This window comes from Mobula hypostoma, chromosome 25 (assembly GCF_963921235.1).
Source record: "Mobula hypostoma chromosome 25, sMobHyp1.1, whole genome shotgun sequence".
NCBI classification, from domain to species: Eukaryota; Metazoa; Chordata; class Chondrichthyes; order Myliobatiformes; family Myliobatidae; genus Mobula; species Mobula hypostoma.
This window is the reverse complement of record NC_086121.1, coordinates 2,055,230-2,075,874: the sequence shown is the minus strand read 5'-3', so window position 1 is coordinate 2,075,874 and position 20,645 is coordinate 2,055,230. Positions and strand designations below refer to the sequence as shown.

Below are 20,645 nucleotides of genomic sequence, written 5' to 3'. Positions count from 1 at the left end.
TTCTCCCATATACTCTCCAGAACTCCTCAGTTGCCGTTTTGGTTGGTTCAGGTACTGACATGTTATTACCCTGGAATTGTGCAAGTACTTTTCCTGGTTCTTTGGAGAAGGGTGCATTTATTCCCTTGGCCTCTGTGTCCTTACTGTATCACTGTGGTCTGATAGAGCTGTTAACTGTCGCTTGGCAGTTTTCAGGGCTTCGGCTATATAAATTCCTCTGTACTTCCTCAGCAGCCAAAATCAGTCTTTCCTCTTCACACCTTTCAGCAGCCCAGCTAGTCTGTTGACTTCTGCCCTTGTGGTTTTCACCTTGGCTTCCAATCGTCGTCTCTGGGGGTGGTATGACAGTACTCTCCACTGTCTCTGTCACGTCATGTCGTCTCTGGGGGTGGTATGACAGTACTCTCCACTGTCTCTGTCACGTCATGTCGTCTCTGGGGGTGGTATGACAGTACTCTCCACTGTCTCTGTCACGTCATGTCGTCTCTGGGGGTGGGGAGGGGGGGTGGTATGACAGTACTCTCCACTGTCTCTGTCACGTCATGTCGTCTCTGGGGGTGGGGAGGGGGGGTGGTATGACAGTACTCTCCACTGTCTCTGTCACGTCATGTCGTCTCTGGGGGTGGGGAGGGGGGGTGGTATGACAGTACTCTCCACTGTCTCTGTCACGTCATGTCGTCTCTGGGGGTGGGGAGGGGGGGTGGTATGACAGTACTCTCCACTGTCTCTGTCACGTCATGTCGTCTCTGGGGGTGGTATGACAGTACTCTCCACTGTCATGTCGTTTTGTAGCTCAATGTTGCTGATGCATGTGTCAGGTAATTGTTCTCAGTTATGTTGGAGGTTGCAATTGTGAGTAAGTGCTCCACTGGCTGCTTCTAGCATGCTGTCTGATGGAATGTTATCACTAGGTCACTGATTGACGGGCACCATTTTAGCCATGATCTGCTCCTGATTGCAGTGGCCAGCATTGATGTGCCCCGAGATAAAGATAATAGCATCGCCTTGTACACGGCAAGTGTATATATGTGTATATAAACTAAATTATGTAAGTAGTGCAAAAAGAGAGCAAAATAAACAAAAAAAAACAGTGAGGTAGTGTTCATGGGTTCATTATCCATTCAGAAATCTGATGGCGGAGGGGAAGAAGCTGTTCCTGAAATGTTGAATGTGTGTCTTCAGACTCCTGTACCTCCTCCCTGATTGGAGCAATGAAAAAGGGGCACTTCCTTGGTGATGGGGGTTCCTAATAATGGATGCCGCTTTTTTCAGGCATTGCCGTTCAAAGGTGTCCTCGGTGCTGCTGAGTTTACAACTTCCTGCAGCTTTTTTCAATGCTGTGCAGTGGCCCCTCCGTACCAGACAGTGAGGCAATCAGTCTTGCAGGCTGCATCTTAAACCAGTTAAGAAAAATAAACATGTTTTTCATTACTGTTCATTTAAATTGATTTCCACATTGCTAGTTTTTATTGGTACATTCTGTAAACCCGACGTTACAGATGTTCTTAATCCTTTACAGACATAAGCAAGACCTGCACAGGGAACATTAGGAGCACTCACACCTGCCGATGCAATGATGGCTTCGAAGGAAATGGTGTTCACTGCTTGGGTGAGTATTTGCCTGGAGTGATTTCGGGGAAAGACATGGCATGGAAGGAAGTAGTCTGCCCGTTGTGCTGCCACCTGCCACTTTAATTCTTCTCCTTGTTCTCTCTCCTTCACTTAGATTTATTTATTTTTTTATCTTTTTATTAGTTTTCAAGTTCATAAACATAATAACAATGGTGATACAAAGAGATTGGAATTACATTATTGGTAATAAACATATACAAAAGAAACTACAAATAGTACAAGTGTAATAGACTTCCAAACTCTTGATATAATTAATCATGAAGAGAAAAAAATAAAAATAAAAAAAATATCACAAAGAAAAACCCCAAAAGAAACAAAAAAAAACAAACAGAACAAAACAGGGCTGAACCAATATATTAGATCGAATACATTCATTAATGTCGTAAACTCTTAGTAGATTTTTATTCCACTCAATTCTTCAACCATTCCTCTCGGAAAGTTCCTGTTGATTCTGCATTCTTCCCTCTCACAGGCAGCTTGTACTAGGACAGGAGGCAAAGAGTGGGAATAAAGAGAACCTTTTCTGGTTAGCTGCCGGTGACTAGTGGTATTCCACAGGGGTCAGTGTTGAGACCACTTCTTTTTACGTGATATGTGAATGACTTGGGTGATGGGATTGATGGCTTTGTGGCCAAGTTTGTCGATGATACAAAGATGGGTGAAGGGGAAGCAGGAAGTCTGCAAAATAACTTAAACAGATTAGCAGAATGGGCAAAGAAGTGGCAGATGGAGTACAGTGTAGGGAAGTGTATGGTCATGCACTTTGGTAGAAGGAATAATGGTGTAGTCTATTTTCTAAACTGGGATCAAATTCAGAAATTGGAGGTGCAAAGGGATTTGGGAGTCCTCGTGCAAGATTCCCTAAAAGTTAATTTGTAGCTTGAATCAGTGGTAAGGAAGGCCACCATACTACCAATGGTAGCAAACGTTTCAAGAGGACTAGAATATAAATAGAATATAAAAGCAAGGATGTAATGCTGAGGCTTTATAAGACATTTGTCAGATCGCATTTGAAACGTTGTGAGCAGGTTTGAGCCTCTTATCTAAAAATGGATGTGCTGACATTGGAAAAGGTCAAGGCTGTTCACGAGAATGATTCCAGGAATGGAAAGATTAACTTATGAGGAGCCTTTGATGGCTCTGGGCGTGTACTCACTGTTGAATATTGCAAGGCTTAGATAGAGCAGATGTGGAGAGGATGTTTCCTATAGTGGGGGAGTCTAGGACCAGAAGGCACAACCTCAGAATAGAAGAACGTCCATTTCGAACAAAGATGAGGAGGAATTTCTTTAGCCAAAGGGTGGTGAACCTGTGGAGACCAATTCATGGAGTATATTTAAAGTGGAGGTTAATAGGTTCTTGATTAGTCACGATGTAAAAGGTTATGAGGAGAAGGTAGGAGAATGGAGTTGAGAGGGAGAATAGATCAGAAATGATGGAATGAAGAGCAGACTTGATGGGCCAAATGGTTTAATTTGCTCTTTATGTCTTATTACAGTTTTATGGACAATAAAACTGCAGAGCAAAACATGGCCACTAGATGGGGAAAATGAGCTAACTTTGTCTGCACTTTCCAGGACATCAGAGATGTCTCCTTTCAAAGAACGGGATTTTCCTTCCCTCACCATTGATGGTGCCCTCTCCCACTCTCCTCCATTTCCCGAACATCTGCGCTCACCCCATCTTGTCGCCACCTTAATAAGGATAGAGTTCCTCTTGTCCTCACCTACCACCCCATGAGCCTCTGTATCCAACACATTGTTCTCCAGAACTTTTGTTACCTTCAACAGGATCTTACTACCAAACACATCTTTACCTTCCTCCCACCCTCTACTTTCCGCTGGTATCACTCCGTCCATGATTCCCTTGTCCATTTGTCCCTCACCACTACTCTCCCTCCTGGCACATATCCCTGCCAACGACAGGAATGATACACCTGCCCAATCACCTCCACCATTGCCTCCATTCAGGGCCCCAAACAGTGCTTCCAGGTGAGCCAACATGTCACCTGCAAATCTGTTGAGTTTGTCTATTGTATCCGGTGCTCCCGATGGGGTTTCTTCTACATTGGTGAGACCCAACGTAAATTGGTGGACCACGTTGTATTTCCTTTCCCCATTTCTATTCTGACATGTCAGTCCGTGGCCTCCTGTTTTGCCATGATGAGGCCACTGTCAGGGTGGAGGAGCAACAACTTGAATTCTGTCTGGGTAGCCTCCAGCCTGATAGCATGGTAGCAGTAGTGTGCAGTACATAAAAGATGGCAGCAGCAGAAATAATCAGGGCAGGAGAGGAACAATGAGACTGTCAGAAATGGGATGGCGGAGGGGAAGAAGCTGTTCCTAAAACATTGAGTGTCTGTATTCAACCCCTTCCCTGATGGTGGTAATGAGAAGAAGGCATGTCTTAGGTGGTGGGGGTCCTTGGTGATAGATGCCACCTTCTAGAGGCGGTTGGGGGGGGGGGTGCCTGTGATGGAACTTGTGGCCCCGTGCATCGCAGCCTCCCTACCAGGCGGTAATGCAGCCAGTCAGAATGCCCTCCATGGTACCTCTGTAACCAGGTTTGCACCAGGCATATCAGACCCAGGCAAAGTGGCCACTTGGACTGTTATTTATTTAACTATTTAGCAGGTGCAGCATTGAACAGGCCTTTTGGCCTACTGAGCCACACTGTCCAGCAACCCAACTACTAAACACTAGCCTAGTTTACAATGACCAATCAACTTACTAACCGGTCTGCCTGTAGACTGTGGGAGGAAACCTAACGATGCATGGGAGAACATACAAACTCCTTACAGACAGCATCAGAATGAGACTCTGAACTGCAGAACACTCTGAGCTGTAACAGTGTTGCGCTAACCACCACACCAATGCGGTGCCTTACTGCCCAGTTCCTCTTTACACCGGCTGCACGCAGCCCCGGCTCCATACCCTTCAGCCCCTCCTTCCCCACGTACACCACATTGGTCATTGTCGGAAAGGCAGCTGAGGTGGGCAGGTCCGATACGAGAGCCAGTCTCCATCAGTCTAGGTGCTGCACAAGGCTGTGTGCTTAGTTCCTGCTCTATTCACCGTACACTCTGGCTAAGCACAGCTCCAATGCCATTTTCAAGTTTGCTGACGATACCACTGTCGTAGGCCAAATCAAAAGTGGTGACAAATCAGCATACGGGGGTTGGGGGGGAGATTAAAAATCTGGCTGGGCAATGTCATAACAACAACCTTTTACTCAATGTCAGCAAGACCATGGAGCTGATTATAGACTTAAGGAGGAGGAAACCAGAGGTCCATGAGCCAGACCTCATCGGGAGGATCAGAGGTGGAGAGTGTTAACAACTTTAAATTCCTGGGTCTTATTATTTTGAGGACCTGTCCTGGGCCCAGCACACAAGTGCAATTACAAAGAAAGCACAGGAGTGTCTCTACCTCATTAGGAGCTTGTGGAATGAAAAATCCTACAAAATGTAATGGATATGGCCCAGTACATCGCAAGTAAAACCCTCCCCACCGCTGTGCACATCTACATGAAATGCTGTTGCAGTAAAGCAGCATCCATCATCAGGGACCCCCACCACCCAGAACATGCTCTCTTCTCACTGCTGCCCATAAGGCTGGAGGTACAGGAGCCTCAAGACCCTCACCACCAGGTACAGGAACGATTATTACCCCTCAATCATCAGACTCTTGAACCAAAAGGGATAACTTCACTCAGCTTCACTTGCCCCATCATTGAAATGTTCCCACAACCAATGGGCTCACTTTCAAGAACTCTTCATCTCATGTTCTTCATATTTATTGCTTACTTATTATTATTATTATTATTTTGGCTTTTTGTATTTGCTCAGTTGGTTGTCTTCTGTGCTCTGGCTGAATGTCCTAATTGAGTAGTCTGTCATTGATTGAGTTATGGTTATTACCCTATAGATTTATTCAGTATGCCCACAAGAAAATGAATCTCAGGGTTCTATATATATACTTTGATAATAAATTTACTTTGAACTTTGAATCTAATTCTTCATTTTCCACCTCTGCCTTTGAGATGTTAATGAATGTACAGAAGGAACATCCTATATTTGCCTCCCAGGAGCAACGTGTGTCAACACCCCTGGCTCCTACAAGTGTCAATGTGAAAAGGGGTATGAGGGAGATGGCATATATTCCTGCATAGGTAAGGATTCTCATGGTCCAGATGCAATGTTCACTCGATCTGTTGTGCTGTGGAGCTGAACCATTGACCAAGTGTCATGTCCAGGAACCCACGTTTTCACCCTGCATCACAGGCTGGTGATGAATGAGTTAAATCTCTTAACTCCACCTTGATGTGTGATGGGGTAACAGTCCATTGGGGTTGGGGTCACCCAGGGATCCCGACTAGTGTTGGAACACAGACACTGTGTGTCACTGTAACGTAGCAGTTAGTGAGATGCTATTACAATGCACAGTGTCAGAGTTCAAAGTCCAATCCCGGCCTCCTCAGTAGAGAATCTGTACGTTCTTCCGCTGACCATGTGGGTTTCCTCCGGGTGCTCTGGATTCCTCCCACATTCCAAAGACATACTGGTTAATAGGTTAATTGATCATTGTAAGTTGTCCCATGATTAAGCTAGGGTTAAATTGGTGGGTTGCAGGGCAGTGTGGCTCGAAGGGCGTGTTCCGTGATGTGTCTCAATAAATAAAAAATGTCTGCTCTGCTGATTTCCAAGTCCCCCCTTGGTCACTTCTTGTCGCAGTAATCGTGTATTGATCTGTGTGTATTGCCACTCCCAGACTCTGAAACCCTCTCTGAAATCTTCTCTGAACCCTCTCCAATGTCAGTATATCTTTTCTAAAGGATATCCTTCAGAAAGTATATCCTTTCACGTGGCACAGACAGTAATCCCGAGATTACTGAGATCCTGCTTCTCAGCTTCCTTCCTAACTCCCTGTAGTCTGTTTTCAGGACCTCCTCCCTTTTCCTACCTACGTCGTTGGTATCAATATCTACCACAACCTCTGGCTGTTCACCTTCCCACTTCAGGGTATTGCGGACACGACCAGAAACATCCTGGACCCTGGCACCTGGGAGGCAAACCACCATCCGCGTTTCTTACCTGCATCCACAGAATTGCCTGTCTGACCCCCTGACTATAGAGTCCCCTGTCACTGCTGCCTTCTTCCTTTCCCTACCCTTCTGAGCCACAGGGCCAGTCTCTGTGCCAGAGGCACGGCCAGGGGGCCATCCTCCCCAACAGTACTTATTGCTTGGGAACGTTCATGGCAGAGTTAAGCTCTGAATTTGGTCACTGCTTATAAAGAACAGAGAACAGTACAGCACAGGAACAGGCCCTTTGGCCCACCATATGGATACTGAACATGGTGCCTATTAACTGAAATAACATGCTACCCTCGTACAAAAAGATGCACAATTGACCTAACAATCGACCTCATTATGACCTTGCCTGCACTGCACTCTCTCGGTCACTGTTACGCTTTACCCTGCGTTGTTAGTGCTTTATCTTACCCTAGCTCAGAGGTTCCCAATGTTTTTTTTATGCCATGAACCCCAGGTTGGGAGTCCCTGCTTGCTCAGTACACTGTGTAGTGATCTGATCTGTGTGAACAGCATGCAAGACAAGCTCCTCACCGTGTCTCTGTGCAAAAACCCATTTATCCAAGTTACACCAGTCACTGTCCCTCCTCACCCAGTTCTCCAACAGACCCTGAGGTCTCACACCTCCTAACGGTCCAATATCCGCGTGATCTCAGAATCCCTGGATCCATCACTGACTGGCTGAGTGTCACACAGTCACAGGATGCTACAGCTCAGAAGCAGACCCTTTGTATCATCCAGTCTGTGCCAAACTGTTATTCTGTCTAGTCCCATCGGCCTGCACCCTTCATGCTCCCTCCCATCCACGAATCTATCCAAATCTCACTTAAATGTTGCACTGGAGCCCACTCTACCAGCAGCTCATTCCACACTCACTCCACTCTCTGAGTGAAGACATTGCCCCTCAAGTTCCCTGAAGTATTTTACCTCTCACTCTGGTCTTTCCCTGCACCATTCTCCAGGGAGGTATCCTAAAGCGAAGATTAGTACCTGCCCCAGCCAGTGGAGGGTGAGTTCCTGCTCACTTTGTGCCCCAGATTTCGAGGGCAAGAGCACGGTAGTGTAGTGGCTAGCACAGCGCTGTACAGTACAGGCAACCTGGGTATATTTCCCACTGCTGTCTGCAGTTTGTGTGTTCTCCCCATGACCACGTGGGTTTCCTCTGGGTGCTCCAGTTTCCTCCCACAGTCCAAAGATGTACCGGTTGGTGGGTTAATTAGTCATTGTAAGTTGTCCCGTGATCAGGCTAGGGTTAGATCAGGGATTGCTGCGTGGCACGGCTTGAAGATCTGGAAGGTCCTGTTCTGCGCAGAACCTCAATAAATTAAAAAACTCCGTAATGTGTCCCATTTAATGTATCCTTTCCACAGACATTGATGAGTGTCTCCTGCAACACCATTCCTGCAGCCCCAATGCCTTCTGTGTCAATACCCTGGGATCCTTCACTTGTCTTTGCCAGACTGGACATTTTGGTGATGGTATTCACTGCATTGGTAAGGAACGGTTTGCCAGTGAATGGCTCATTAACTAGTGCTCTGATCACTAATTGAGGGAAAGATCTTCTGCTGAAGGGAGGAAGGGAAGTGAGGCACTGGGTCAGAATGTAGGTCCACTGTTTCTTTAAAGTCTGATTTTAGGTCCCACCCAGACTGATGGTTGAAGGTAACAACTGGATTGGAAAGACCTTCCAGTAATGAACTGCAAGATCACTGAGGCTTTATAAGGCATTAGTCAGACTACACTTGGAGTATTGTGAGCAGTTTTAGGCCCCTTAACTAAGAAAGGATGTGCAGCTGTTGGGGAGAGCTCAGAGTAGATTCACGGGAATCATTCCTTCAGTTAGTCCTGACGAAGGGTCTCGGCCTGAAACGTCAACTGCACCTCTTCCTAGAGATGCTGCCTGGCCTGCTGCGTTCACCAGCAACTTTTATGTGTGTCACGGGAATGATTCTAGGAATGAAAGGGTTAACGTATGAGGAGTGTTTGATGGCTGTAGGCCTGTAGACACTGGAGTTTAGAAGAAAGGAGGGGGGCTCTCATTGAAACCTATCAAATATTGAAGGGCCAATAGAATGGATGTGAAGAGGATGTTTCCAATCGTGGGGGGGGGGGGGGCGGGGTCTAGGACTGGCTGGGTACAATGTTTAATTGTCATTTTCTGTGCAATTAAACAATTAATTGTCTGCTTGTATTTTATATAATTGCTTACATACAAGTACCTGCTTACTTTGATCCCTAGTGGCAATAGTACAGTATACACGTAACATTTTAATATGCCTCTACTGGTTATACAAAGTGTAATTCTGGAAAGCTCTGGAAACTCTGCATTAAGTGAATAAGTGTATTCTCATTGGTTGACTTTTACTGTAGTATTGAATAATTATTTTCTAATTGGTTTATTATTATTTATAGATTTTGAATGGAATTTTTCTTATCTCTGGGTATAACATAATGGTTTTGTGCTAGGCGCCATCTTCTTCTCATTCTTAAATCTCAGATTTCCCTGTCACCATTTATTCAGGTTCCTTCTGTTCCATCAACTCTTAATAAAACTATCATGAAGCAATAAGTTTTATGCCTTGTTCCTGACTTCTAAAAGTACCTTGAATTAAAACATAAGAATTCAACAGTCTTAGCCTCAAGCCGCAGAGGTCACAGCCTCAGACCACAAGGATGTCCCTGTAGAACAGAGATGAGGAGGAATTTCTTTAGCCAGAATGTGGTGAATCTCTGGAATTCATTCCAACAGAAAGCTGTGGAAACCAAATCATTAGATATGTGGAGGTTGACTGGTTCTTGATTAATCAGGACAAAAAAGCTTATGGTGAGAAGGCAGGAGAATGGGGTTGAGAGGGATAATAAATAAGTCATGTTGGAATGGTGGAACAGACTTTCTGGGCCAAATGGCCTAATTCTGCTCCTATGTCTTATGGTCCTATCATTCCCAGTGTCTCTGAATATTGTGTTCAGTTCTGGTTGCTTCATTATAGGAAGGATGTGGAAGCTTTAGAGAGCATGCAGAGGAGATTTATCAGGATGCTGCCTGGATTAGAGAGCATGTCGTATGAGGAAAAGTTTTGCAAACTGGGCTTTTCTCTTGGAAGCAGAGGTGGATGAGGGGTGATTTGATGAGAGGTACAAGATAATGAGGCATAAATAGAGAGAACAGACAGAGATATTTTTCCCAGGGTAGAGATTTGAGGGGGCATGATTTTAAAGTGATTGGGGAAAGTTGTTTGTCAGAGGTAGGTTTTTTACACAGAGATTTGTGGGAGCATGGAACACACTGTCAGAGGGTGGTGTTAGAGGCAGGAATTAGAACAGTATAGAACACTACAGCACAGTACAGGCCCTTCAGCCCACAATGTTGTGCTGACCTTTTAATCTACTCTAAGATTTAACCTTTCCCTTCCACATGGTGCTCCATCTTTCTCTCATCCACATGTCTATCTAAGAGCTTCTTAATGCCACTAATGTATCTGTCTCTACCAGCACACCAGCAGCGTATTCCATACGCCCACCACTCTGTGCCGAAAAAAACTTCCGACATCCACCCTATGTTGTTCTATGTAGCTGCCTCTACCACTGCCCCTGGCGGTGTATTCCATACACCCACCAATCTCTGTGTCAAAAACCTACCTCCGAAAACCCCCCTATACTTTCCTCCAATCATCTTAAAATTATGCCCCCTCACATTAGCCATTTCCACCCTGAGAAAAAATCTCTGGCTGTCCACTCAATCTATGCTTCTTATCATCTTGTACACCTCTATCAAGTCACCTTTCATCCTCCTTCTCTCCAAAGTTTGCTCAACCTTTCTTCATATGTTTAAGAAGTTCTTAGATAGGCACATTGGTAAAATAGAAATGGAGGCTATGTGAGAGGGAAGGGTTAGATTGAGCTTAGAGTGGGTTAAAAGATCAGCACAACATCGTGGGCCAAAGGGCCTGACTTGTGCTGCAATGTTCTATGAATATGCATTACAGAGCTAGATTTAATGAATGTTAACCTCAACTCTACAGCTCATGTTCTCTGTAATATTTATTTGCTTGCACAGTTTGTCTTCTTTTGTTCATTGGTTGTTTGTCAGTCTCTGTGTGTAGTTTTTCTTTGATTCCATTGTATTTCTCTATTCTATTGTGAACGCCTGAAAGAAAATGAATATCATGGAAGTATATGGTGACATATATGTACTTTAATAGTAAATTTACTTTGAACTTTGAACAGACAACCACAGAGAGCCCAGAGAGAGAGAGATGGAGTCATCATTCATGGTGCGATGAGTGATGTTCAAGGGGTGGTCTTCTTGAGTGACCCCTTGCTAACTACACTGGGGGATAAAGTGAGAATTGTGCCCTGCTCACAGGACCTGGTTTCAACACCAAATCACTTGAGCAAGGGATCTGAAGGGTCACCTTACCAAGAGCAATTGGCACAATTTCATCTGCAGTTCCACCTCTGCTATCTGTCTGTCTATGGCTTCAGTTACTCAGACAGCTCACAGTATATCACAGTATTTTTATTCATTTGAGGGTGACCCCTTTTGAGTACACCCACCATTTGTCAGGACATATAGAGGAGACCTAACCCAAACACAGATCAGTGGAGACGATCCAGCAGTGAAAAATCACTCCAACAATAGACAGCAAAATAACAAGCCACGTGGGGTCACAAAATGAGAGAACAGATAATTGACACGACAAGATGACCAGGTAACTGAAGTCTAGGCTAAGAGCAACTGGTTGAGGCCGACTGGTTCGATGGGAACTAAGGACTGTGGATGAGAGCTGGGTTTAAATAGGCTGCAGGTGATGAGTTGGAAACCAGGGCAAGTGACTCCTGTTAGATGGGTGGAGGCTGGGAGGTGCCTGCCTACGGAGACCTGACAACCAATGGTGGTACCTGTTGCAAGTGTCTCTCTGGGCTATTGTATCCAGTTCTAAAGATTCAAAGTTCCAGGTAAATTTATTATTAAAATACGTATATGTCACTATATACTATCTTGAGACTCATTTTCATGCAGGCATTCACAGTAAACAAAGAAATAAAATAGTAAGTGAAAAACCACACATAAACAGCGGGACAATCAATGTGCAAAAGGAGACAAACTACAAACAAACAAACAAACTAATAAATAAATAAGGTCAAAATGCCTAAAACCTGAAGGCATGCCTTTAAGATGAGAGGGGGTAATTTCAAAGGAAATGTGAGGGGCAAGTTTTTTACACAGAGAGTGGTGGGTGCCTGGAATGTGCTGCCTGGGGTGGTGGTAGAGGCAGATTTATTAGAGGCTTTTAAGAGATGTTTAGATAGGCACATGAATGTGAGGAAAATGGAGGGATATGGACTTAGAGATTACAAATGGCCATTTGATTACAAAACTAATTGATTTTGCACAACATTGAAGGCAAAGGGCCGGTTCCTGTTCTAAATAAATAATAATGAGCTGTAGAGTCCACAATTTATGGAATCAGTTCAGTGCTGAGGCATGGAAGGGTAGACTGGGAGCTGGCCAGTGGGATTAGCATGGATGGGAGATGGCAGGAGCTGGGTGAACAAACGGCCCCTTTCTGTGCTCTGAGATCTTTCTCTCTTTGTGCCCAGCCTCCAGTACATGGACCCCCTGGTCGCCATGGTCAGTCTGCACTGCGACGTGTGGGGTGCAGAACAAAATGCGTATCCGTGCGTGCACGCACCCAGAGAGCGGAATGCGTTGTGAGGGACCGTCGGCTGAACTGATGGGTTGTGAAGTGCTTACACCTTGTCCAGGTAATTTCCCACACGATATTGAAGGGACTCTGTGACCCCATGAAGTTGTATAAGACTTCGCATTAGTGAAGCCTCATTGGAGTTCTGGTCACCCATCTACAGGAAAGATATCAATAAGATTGAAAAGGTGCAGAGAAGATTTACAAGGATGTTGTCGGGATTTGAGGACCTGAGGAACAGGGAAAAGTTGAATAGGTTTGGACTTCATTCCCTGAAGTGTTGGAGAATGAGAGGAGTTTTGACAGAGATGTACAAAATTATGAGGGGTATGGTTAGGGTAGCAAGCAGGCTTTTTTCACTAGGTTGGGTGTCATGAATACGAGAGGTCATGGGTTAAGAGTGAAAGGTGAAATGTTTAAGGCAAACTTGGGGAGAAACTTTTTCACTGAGGGTGGCAAGAGTGTGGAACAAGCTGCCAGCGGAAGTGTGGATGTGGGCTTAATTTCAACATTTAAGAGAAATTTGTATAAGTACATGGATAGGAGGGGTATGGAGGGGTATCAAGGGCTATGGTTCAGAGGCAGTTTGATAGGACTAGGCAGAATTACATTTTGATATGGTCTAGATGGGCTGAAGGGACTGTTTTTGTGGTAAGTCGCTCCCAGGAGCATGATCAGTGTCCTGGGAAGGGAAGGAAGAGTGTGGGATCTTGGCGGCTTTGTAAAAGGTGGGAATGGAAAAGGGTCGGGAGAGCAGGGATCTCAGGGATCGGAAGGCTTGGTAGGAGCGCAAGAGCTGGGGAGCTGCAAGATCAAGGAGGTGTAGATATGGCAGGTAGAATCATTTTCACAGAGTAGAAATATAAAATACTGGAGGAAATGGGGTGGCATGGTAGTGAAGCAGTTAGAGTCATGCCATTACAGCACCAGAGATTGGGGTTCAATTCCCACCGCTGTCTGTAAGGAGTTTGTATCTTTTCCCTGTGAGTGCCTGGGATTCCTCCAGGTGTTTCGGTTTCCTCCCACAGTCCAAACACTTATGTGTTAGTAGGTTATCGGCCATCATTAAGGGCTTATTAAGTCCTGTGATTAGACTAGGGTTGAGATTGGAGGCTGAGGGGCAGCGTGGCTTGTTGGGCTAGACGGGCCTGTTACCGTGTTGTATCTCTAAAAATAAATTCATTTAAGGTGATGTGGGGTGGGGGTGTTTAACGGAGATATGCATGCATGTTATTCAAACCGAGAACATATCCCATTGCCAGGGCAGGTGCTGGACGCATGCACAATATCGCGGTTTAAGGGGCTGTTCAATGGGCACAGAACGAAGGATCATGGATCATTTGCAGGAACATGGTGGTTGGCCATTGTGTCCAGCGATGACATAAAACCTGTGGGGAAAAGTTTTTAAGTGGAAAATCCATAGCACTGGGGCAGTTCCACTCTCCCGACCTGGGACGTCTGGGAACCGTGGTGTGAGTAGTGGTCATGACTGGGCTTCCTTGGTTGCAGTGGATGACCATGACTTCCTCTGTGCCTTGTCATGCCTTTCACTCTCCACATAGTGTTACCTTCCTGGCCGTCAGATCTCACTGCAGATCTCGTGTGCAGTCCGCCAGAGCTGAGTTCTCACAGATGTTCCTATCTCACCAGGGTATGAGGCCCTCTGGTTACCCTCATGTAATTTAGCCTGCTTGTTGAAGCGGTGTACTAGCATGTGACCACTGTTACATGCAAACAGTGCAGGAACATAGGACTATTCTAATCTGGCATTGTGATTAGCACAGTGGGCTGCAGGATCTATTCCTGTCCCGTTTTATGTTCCGAACACTCTGTGTGCACATTCAGTGACAGGTTTCTGTGTCCCACAGTGAACGGGCAGTGGTCTGAATGGTCACCATGGTCCCCATGCACTGCCTCCTGTGCTGGCATCAAGAGACGAGTTCATATCTGTGATAATCCCTCTCCGGCCGGCGGGGGCGTCCCGTGCAGTGGTCCCCCCGAACAGGTCATGCCATGTGGAAACGCCGACTGCCAAGGTGAGTGATCCTCACCGTACACTGGCCTAGACTTGCAGACATTGGGCCTCTGACCTCTAGACAAGCTGATCCAGGAGCTACGATCTCTGGACTCTCCACAGTGGCCCCAGTGGCTCTCCCCACTGGATGGAGAATGTTTCTGGGGAAGGATCAGAATCAAGCTCACCTTTAATATCACCGACATGTGTCATGAAATTTGTTGTTTTGTGGCAGCAGTACGTTGCAATACATAGTAACAAAAACTATAAAGTACAATAAAAATATATGTGAAAATAATAATAATTACTGCACAAAGCAAAAAAGAGAAAAAATGGTGAGGAAGTGTCCCTGGGTTCAATGTTCAGAAAATAGATGGCAGAGGGGAAGAAGCTGTTCCTGGAACATTGAGTGTATCTCTTCAGGCTCCTGTACCACCTCCTTGATGGTAGCAGGGAGAAGAGGGCACGTCCTGGTGAAGGGAGCCCTTAATGATGGATGCTGCCATTTTGAGGCATTGCCTTTTGAAGAGGTCCTCAATACTGGATATGACTGAACTTACAACTTTCTGCAGCTTTTTCTGATCCTGTGCAGTGCCCCCCCCCGCCCATACTGGGTGGTGATGCAACAGTTAGAATGCTCTGGGTGGTGCTTCTGTTCAATGGAAGGAGATTTACTGGGGCAAACATGACTAAAACTACTCTTTGCCATTCTCTGTGGGATCTTGCTGTATGCAAATCTACTGATCCCTTACTTGCATTCCAACAGTGACTGCATCCAAAAAAACACTAACGACTGTGATCTGCTCTTGGAAGGACTTTAAAAGGTAGCAGAGATTCCAGAAGCCCCTTCCTCATGTCTATAAGACTACAGGGCATAGCGGCTGAGGCAGCTCATTCAGTATTTTCACGCCACGTTACTCTACAGATGCACAGTAGGGAGCATCCTAACAAGCTGTATCACTGCTCGGTACGGAAACTGCACTGTGGCGACAGGAAGGATCTACAACGGATAGTCAAAACTGTCCAACACATCACCAGCACCAGCCTACTTAACACAGAAAGCTGCCGGAACAGGGCCAGTAACATCATGAAGGATCCCACCCACCCTGCTCAAGGACTGTTTGTCCCACTCCCATCAGGGAGGAGGCTACATAACATCCACGACAGGACCACCAGACTCAAAAACAGTTACTTTCCCCAAGCAGTGAGGCTGATCAACACCTCCACCCACTACCCCACCCCTCCACACCCCCAACCACCACTACTTTATCATCTCCTGTCAGACATCTTATGTACAGACACTCCTGTGCCTAGCATCACTGTATGGACATACAATCAATCTACGTATATACAGTAAGTTGTCTTATGTATTTATATTTATTGTGTTTAAAATTATTATTTTGTTCTTTATCATATTGTGGTTTTTATGTGTTGCATCGAATCCAGAGTAACAATTATTTTGTTCTCCTTTACAACTGTGTACTGTAAATGACATTAAACAATCTTGAATTGAGTCCACTCTGCCATTCCATCATGGCTGATTTATTTTCCCTCTGAATCTCATTTTCCAATCTCATTTTCCTGCCTTCTCCCCATCTCCAACCTGCTTGTTCCTGCCCCACTGAACTCATGTCTGTATCTGCCTGGTCCTACCTCGATGAAGTTGAGTCCACATACCTCAACTTCATTTTATCCCTCCGGTTCAGTCCCTTCCCACCTACGTCTGCGATACTTCACACGCTGTCCATCTCCTCAACAACTCAATTCCCTGGCCCTCTCTGTCTCACTCTCACTATGGATGTCCAGTTCCTATACACTTCTATCCCCCAGCAAGAAGACCGTAAGGCTCTCTGCTTAGACCCAACCAGTTGCCCTCCACCACCACCATCATCAGTCTGATAGAACTGGTCCTCACCCACAGTAATTTCAACTTCGACTCCTCCCACTTTCTCTGGACTCAAGGGGCAGCCCTGAACACTATGCATGCCTCTTTGTTGGCTACGTAGAACAGTCCATGATCCAAGTCTTCCCTGCTAATACTCCCCAACTTTTCCTGTGCTGCATTGATGACTGCATTGGTGCTGCTTCATGCACCCATGCTGAGCTGGTCAATTTCATCAACTTTGTCTCCAATTTCCACCCTACCCTTAAATTCATTTGGTCCATTTCTGAGAGCTCCATCCCCTTTCTTGATCTCTGTGTCTCCATCTCTGGAGACAAACTGTCTACCAACATCTTTTATGAATCTACTGATACCCGCAGTTATTTTGACTATACTTCTTCCCACCCTGCATCCTGTAAAAATGCCATTTTCTCAGTTCCTTCATTTCTGCCGTATCTGTTCCCAGGACATGGCTTTCAGTTCCAGGACATCAGGGATGTCCTCCTTCTTCAAAGAATGTGTATCCCTTCCTCCCACCTCACCTCCATTCAGAGCCCCAAATAGCCCTATCTGGTGAGCCAACACTTCATCTGTGATTCTATTGTATCTATTGTATCCACTACTCCCGATGCAGCCTCTTCTACACTGGTGAGGCCTAACATAAATTGGGGGAACATTTTGTTGAACACCTCTGTTCCATTTGCCTAAATTTCCCAGTGGCCAAACATTTAAATTCCTAACCCCATTCCTGTTCTGATATGTCAGTCCATGGCCTCCTCTTTTGCCATGATGAGGCAACTCTCAGGGTGAAGGAGCAATACCTTATATTCCGTCTGGGTAGTCTTCAACAAGATGGAATGAACATTGATTTCTCCTTCCAGTAGTTTTTTTCCCATCCCCCTTCCTTCTTCTGTTCCACACTCTGGCCTCTTATCTCTTTTCCTCCCCTGCCTATTACCACCCCACTGGTGTCCCTCCTCCTTCCCTTTCTCGTATGGTCCACTCTCCCCTCCTATCAGATTCCTTCTTCTCCAGCTCTTTATCTTTTCCACCCATCTGGCTTCACCTATCACCTTATAGCTATCCTTCCCTCCTCCCAATTTTTTATTCTGGCGTCTTCCCCCTTCCTTACCAGTCCTGATTAATGGTCTCAGCCTGAAACGTTGACTGTTTTTAAAATTTCCATAGATGCTACCTGACCTGCTGAGTTCTTCCAGCATTTTGTGTGTGTTGCTTAGATTTCCAGCACCTGCAGATTTTCCCTTGTCTGTCAATATCCTGGTATGAACTGAGTGACGACATCCTGGTGACACCATTACATCCCTCTGTATCTCCCCCACCCCACTAACCAACCCAGGCCTCCTGCAGCAATGAGAGGATGGACGGGCGGGTGGGGAGGGGGTGGAGAGAAGAACAACGTAACACTTTACAGCACCAGCAAACTGGGTTTAATTCCCACCAATTTTGTAAGGAATTTGCATCTTTTCTCCGTGACTGTGTGGGTTTCCTCCGAATGCTTCAATTTCCTGCCACGTTCCAAAGATGTACGGGTTAGAAGGTTAATTGGTCCCATGGGTGTGGTTGGGCAGGACAGGTTCGTTGGGCCGGAGGGGTCTGTTAATGTGCTGTATCTGTAAATAAATGAAATGAAAAACCTTGGTGGAAGGGAATCATTACTGGTTGGATTGTTGCTGTTTTGTTTCAGTCACTGGGTCTTGGTCGGCGTGGACAGCGTGGAGCCCTTGTCCGCTCAGCTGTGGAATGGCAATAATGAAACGTTCCCGTACCTGCAATGCTCCAGTCTCCACGGAAAGTGTAACTTACTGTGCGGGGCATAGCCAGCAGGAAAGATCTTGTGGATTTCCGGTGAGGACCAAGTTTTAATGTTGCTCTACTCTGTCCCCAGTACCAAAGCCTTCAACACAAACAAGGTGTGCACAGAAAGCAGTGAGGACCTGGGCATCTCCAGGGCCCAGGAGCTGATGTTGAAGGAAGAGGTGTGGTACAGTGACTGAGATACTGGGCTAGTACTCTAGAAACCTGGACTAACAATCCAGAGACTGAATAGCACCTGCGGAGTTGACAGCCTGTCATAGGAGCCATTTAGCATGGAAACAGGCCATTTGGCCCAACTCATCCATACTGACCAAGGAGTACAACCGAGCTAGGCCCATTATGCCTGCGTTTAACAGTTTGTGTACTTGTGTAGTTTTTCATTCATTCTGTTGTATTTCTTTGTTCTACTGTGAATGCCGCCACAAAAATTAATTTCAAGGTAGTATATGGTGACATATATAATCTTTGATAAAAAAATTACTTTCAACTTTAAGATTCTACAAACCTTTTCTATCTCATGTACCTAGTAATCTCGATTCTTTTTAATAGTCATTCTTAACACAACTTACAAATCTAATGGATTGTTGTCATAAAACACTGATGCACTAACACCCTACAGGGAAGGAGATTTGACCTTACTTGGTCCTGGCTAAATGTGTTTCAGACAACTTACGTCATTGTGGGCCACTCTTAACCCTTTTGTCATGGACTGAACCCTCTCTGTCTCTGTGATCTCCCACATGGACTGAACCCTCTCTGTCTCTGTGATCTTCACCATGGACTGAACCCTCTCTGTCTCTGTGATCTCCCACATGGACTGAACCCTCTCTGTCTCTGTGATCTCCCACATGGACTGAACCCTCTCTGTCTCTGTGATCTCCACCATGGACTGAACCCTCTCTGTCTCTGTGATCTCCCACATGGACTGAACCCTCTCTGTCTCTGTGATCTTCACCATGGACTGAACCCTCTCTGTCTCTGTGATCTCCCACATGGACTGAACCCTCTCTGTCCCTGTGATCTCCCACATGGACTGAACCCTCTCTGTCTCTGTGATCTCCCACATGGACTGAACCCTCTCTGTGATCTCCACCACTGACTGAACCCTCTCTGTCTCTGTGATCTCCCACATGGACTGAACCCTCTCTGTCTCTGTGATCTCCCACATGGACTGAACCCTCTCTGTCTCTGTGATCTTCACCATGGACTGAACCCTCTCTGTCTCTGTGATCTCCCACATGGACTGAACCCTCTCTGTCCCTGTGATCTCCCACATGGACTGAACCCTCTCTGTCTCTGTGATCTCCCACATGGACTGAACCCTCTCTGTGATCTCCACCACTGACTGAATCCTCTCTGTCTCTGTGATCTCCCACATGGACTGAACCCCCTCTGTCTCTGTGATCTCCCACATGGACTGAACCCTCTCTGTCTCTGTGATCTCCACCATGGACTGAACCCTCTCTGTCTCTGTGATCTTCACCATGGACTGAACCCTCTCTGTCTCTGTGATCTCCCACATGGACTGAACCCTCTCTGTCTCTGTGATCTTCACCATGGACTGAACCCTCTCTGTCTCTGTGATCTCCCACATGGACTGAACCCTCTCTGTCTCTGTGATCTTCACCATGGACTGAACCCTCTCTGTCTCTGTGATCTCCCACATGGACTGAACCCTCTCTGTCTCTGTGATCTCCCACATGGACTGAACCCTCTCTGTCTCTGTGATCTCCACCATGGACTGAACCCTCTCTGTCTCTGTGATCTCCCACATGGACTGAACCCTTTCTGTCTCTGTGATCTTCACCATGGACTGAACCGTCTCTGTCTCTGTGATCTCCACCATGGACTGAATACTCTCTGTCTCTGTGATCTCCCACATGGACTGAACCCTCTCTGTCTCTGTGATCTCCACCATGGACTGAACCCTCTCTGTCTCTGTGATCTCCACCATGGACTGAACCCTCTCTGTCTCTGTGATCTTCACCATGGACTGAACCCTCTCTGTCTCTGTGATCTACACCATGGACTGAACCCTCTCTGTCTCTGTGATCTTCACCATAGACTGAACCCTCTCTGTCTCTGTGATCTACACCATGGACTGAACCCTCTCTGTCTCTGTGATCTACACCATGGACTGAACCCTCTCTGTCTCTGTGATCTCCACCATGGACTGAACCCTCTCTTTCTCTGTGATCTTCACCATGGACTGAACCCTCTCTGTCTCTGTGATCTACACCATGGACTGAACCCTCTCTGTCTCTGTGATCTACACTATGGACTGAACCCTCTCTGTCTCTGTGATCTTCACCATGGACTGAACCCTCTCTTTCTCTGTGATCTCCACCATGGACTGAACCCTCTCTTTCTCTGTGATCTCTACCAGCCCACGATGCTGCAGAATCTCTGTGCTCTTCCAGTTCTGGCCTCATGTGTCCCTAAGCCTGGTATTACCTCCCTAATCATCTCCACCCCTTCACCT

The 20,645-nt window shown here is 46.1% G+C and overlaps 1 protein-coding gene across 2 annotated transcripts in view; it reads left to right on the top strand.

Annotated features, from left to right (window-relative positions):
• The window catches only part of LOC134338013 (SCO-spondin-like), a 39,896-nt gene extending 21,552 nt beyond the window's left edge, over positions 1 to 18,344 (top strand). For both annotated transcript variants that reach the window (XM_063033512.1, XM_063033510.1), the window contains 6 exons: positions 1,520 to 1,609; positions 5,674 to 5,802; positions 8,094 to 8,216; positions 12,328 to 12,492; positions 14,300 to 14,467; positions 18,033 to 18,344. In XM_063033512.1, coding sequence (XP_062889582.1) covers positions 1,520 to 1,609; positions 5,674 to 5,802; positions 8,094 to 8,216; positions 12,328 to 12,492; positions 14,300 to 14,467; positions 18,033 to 18,211 — 854 coding nt within the window. In that variant the 3' untranslated portion in view covers positions 18,212 to 18,344. The remainder of the gene's footprint in view (positions 1 to 1,519; positions 1,610 to 5,673; positions 5,803 to 8,093; positions 8,217 to 12,327; positions 12,493 to 14,299; positions 14,468 to 18,032) is intronic.
• Positions 18,345 to 20,645: the final 2,301 nt, after the last annotated feature.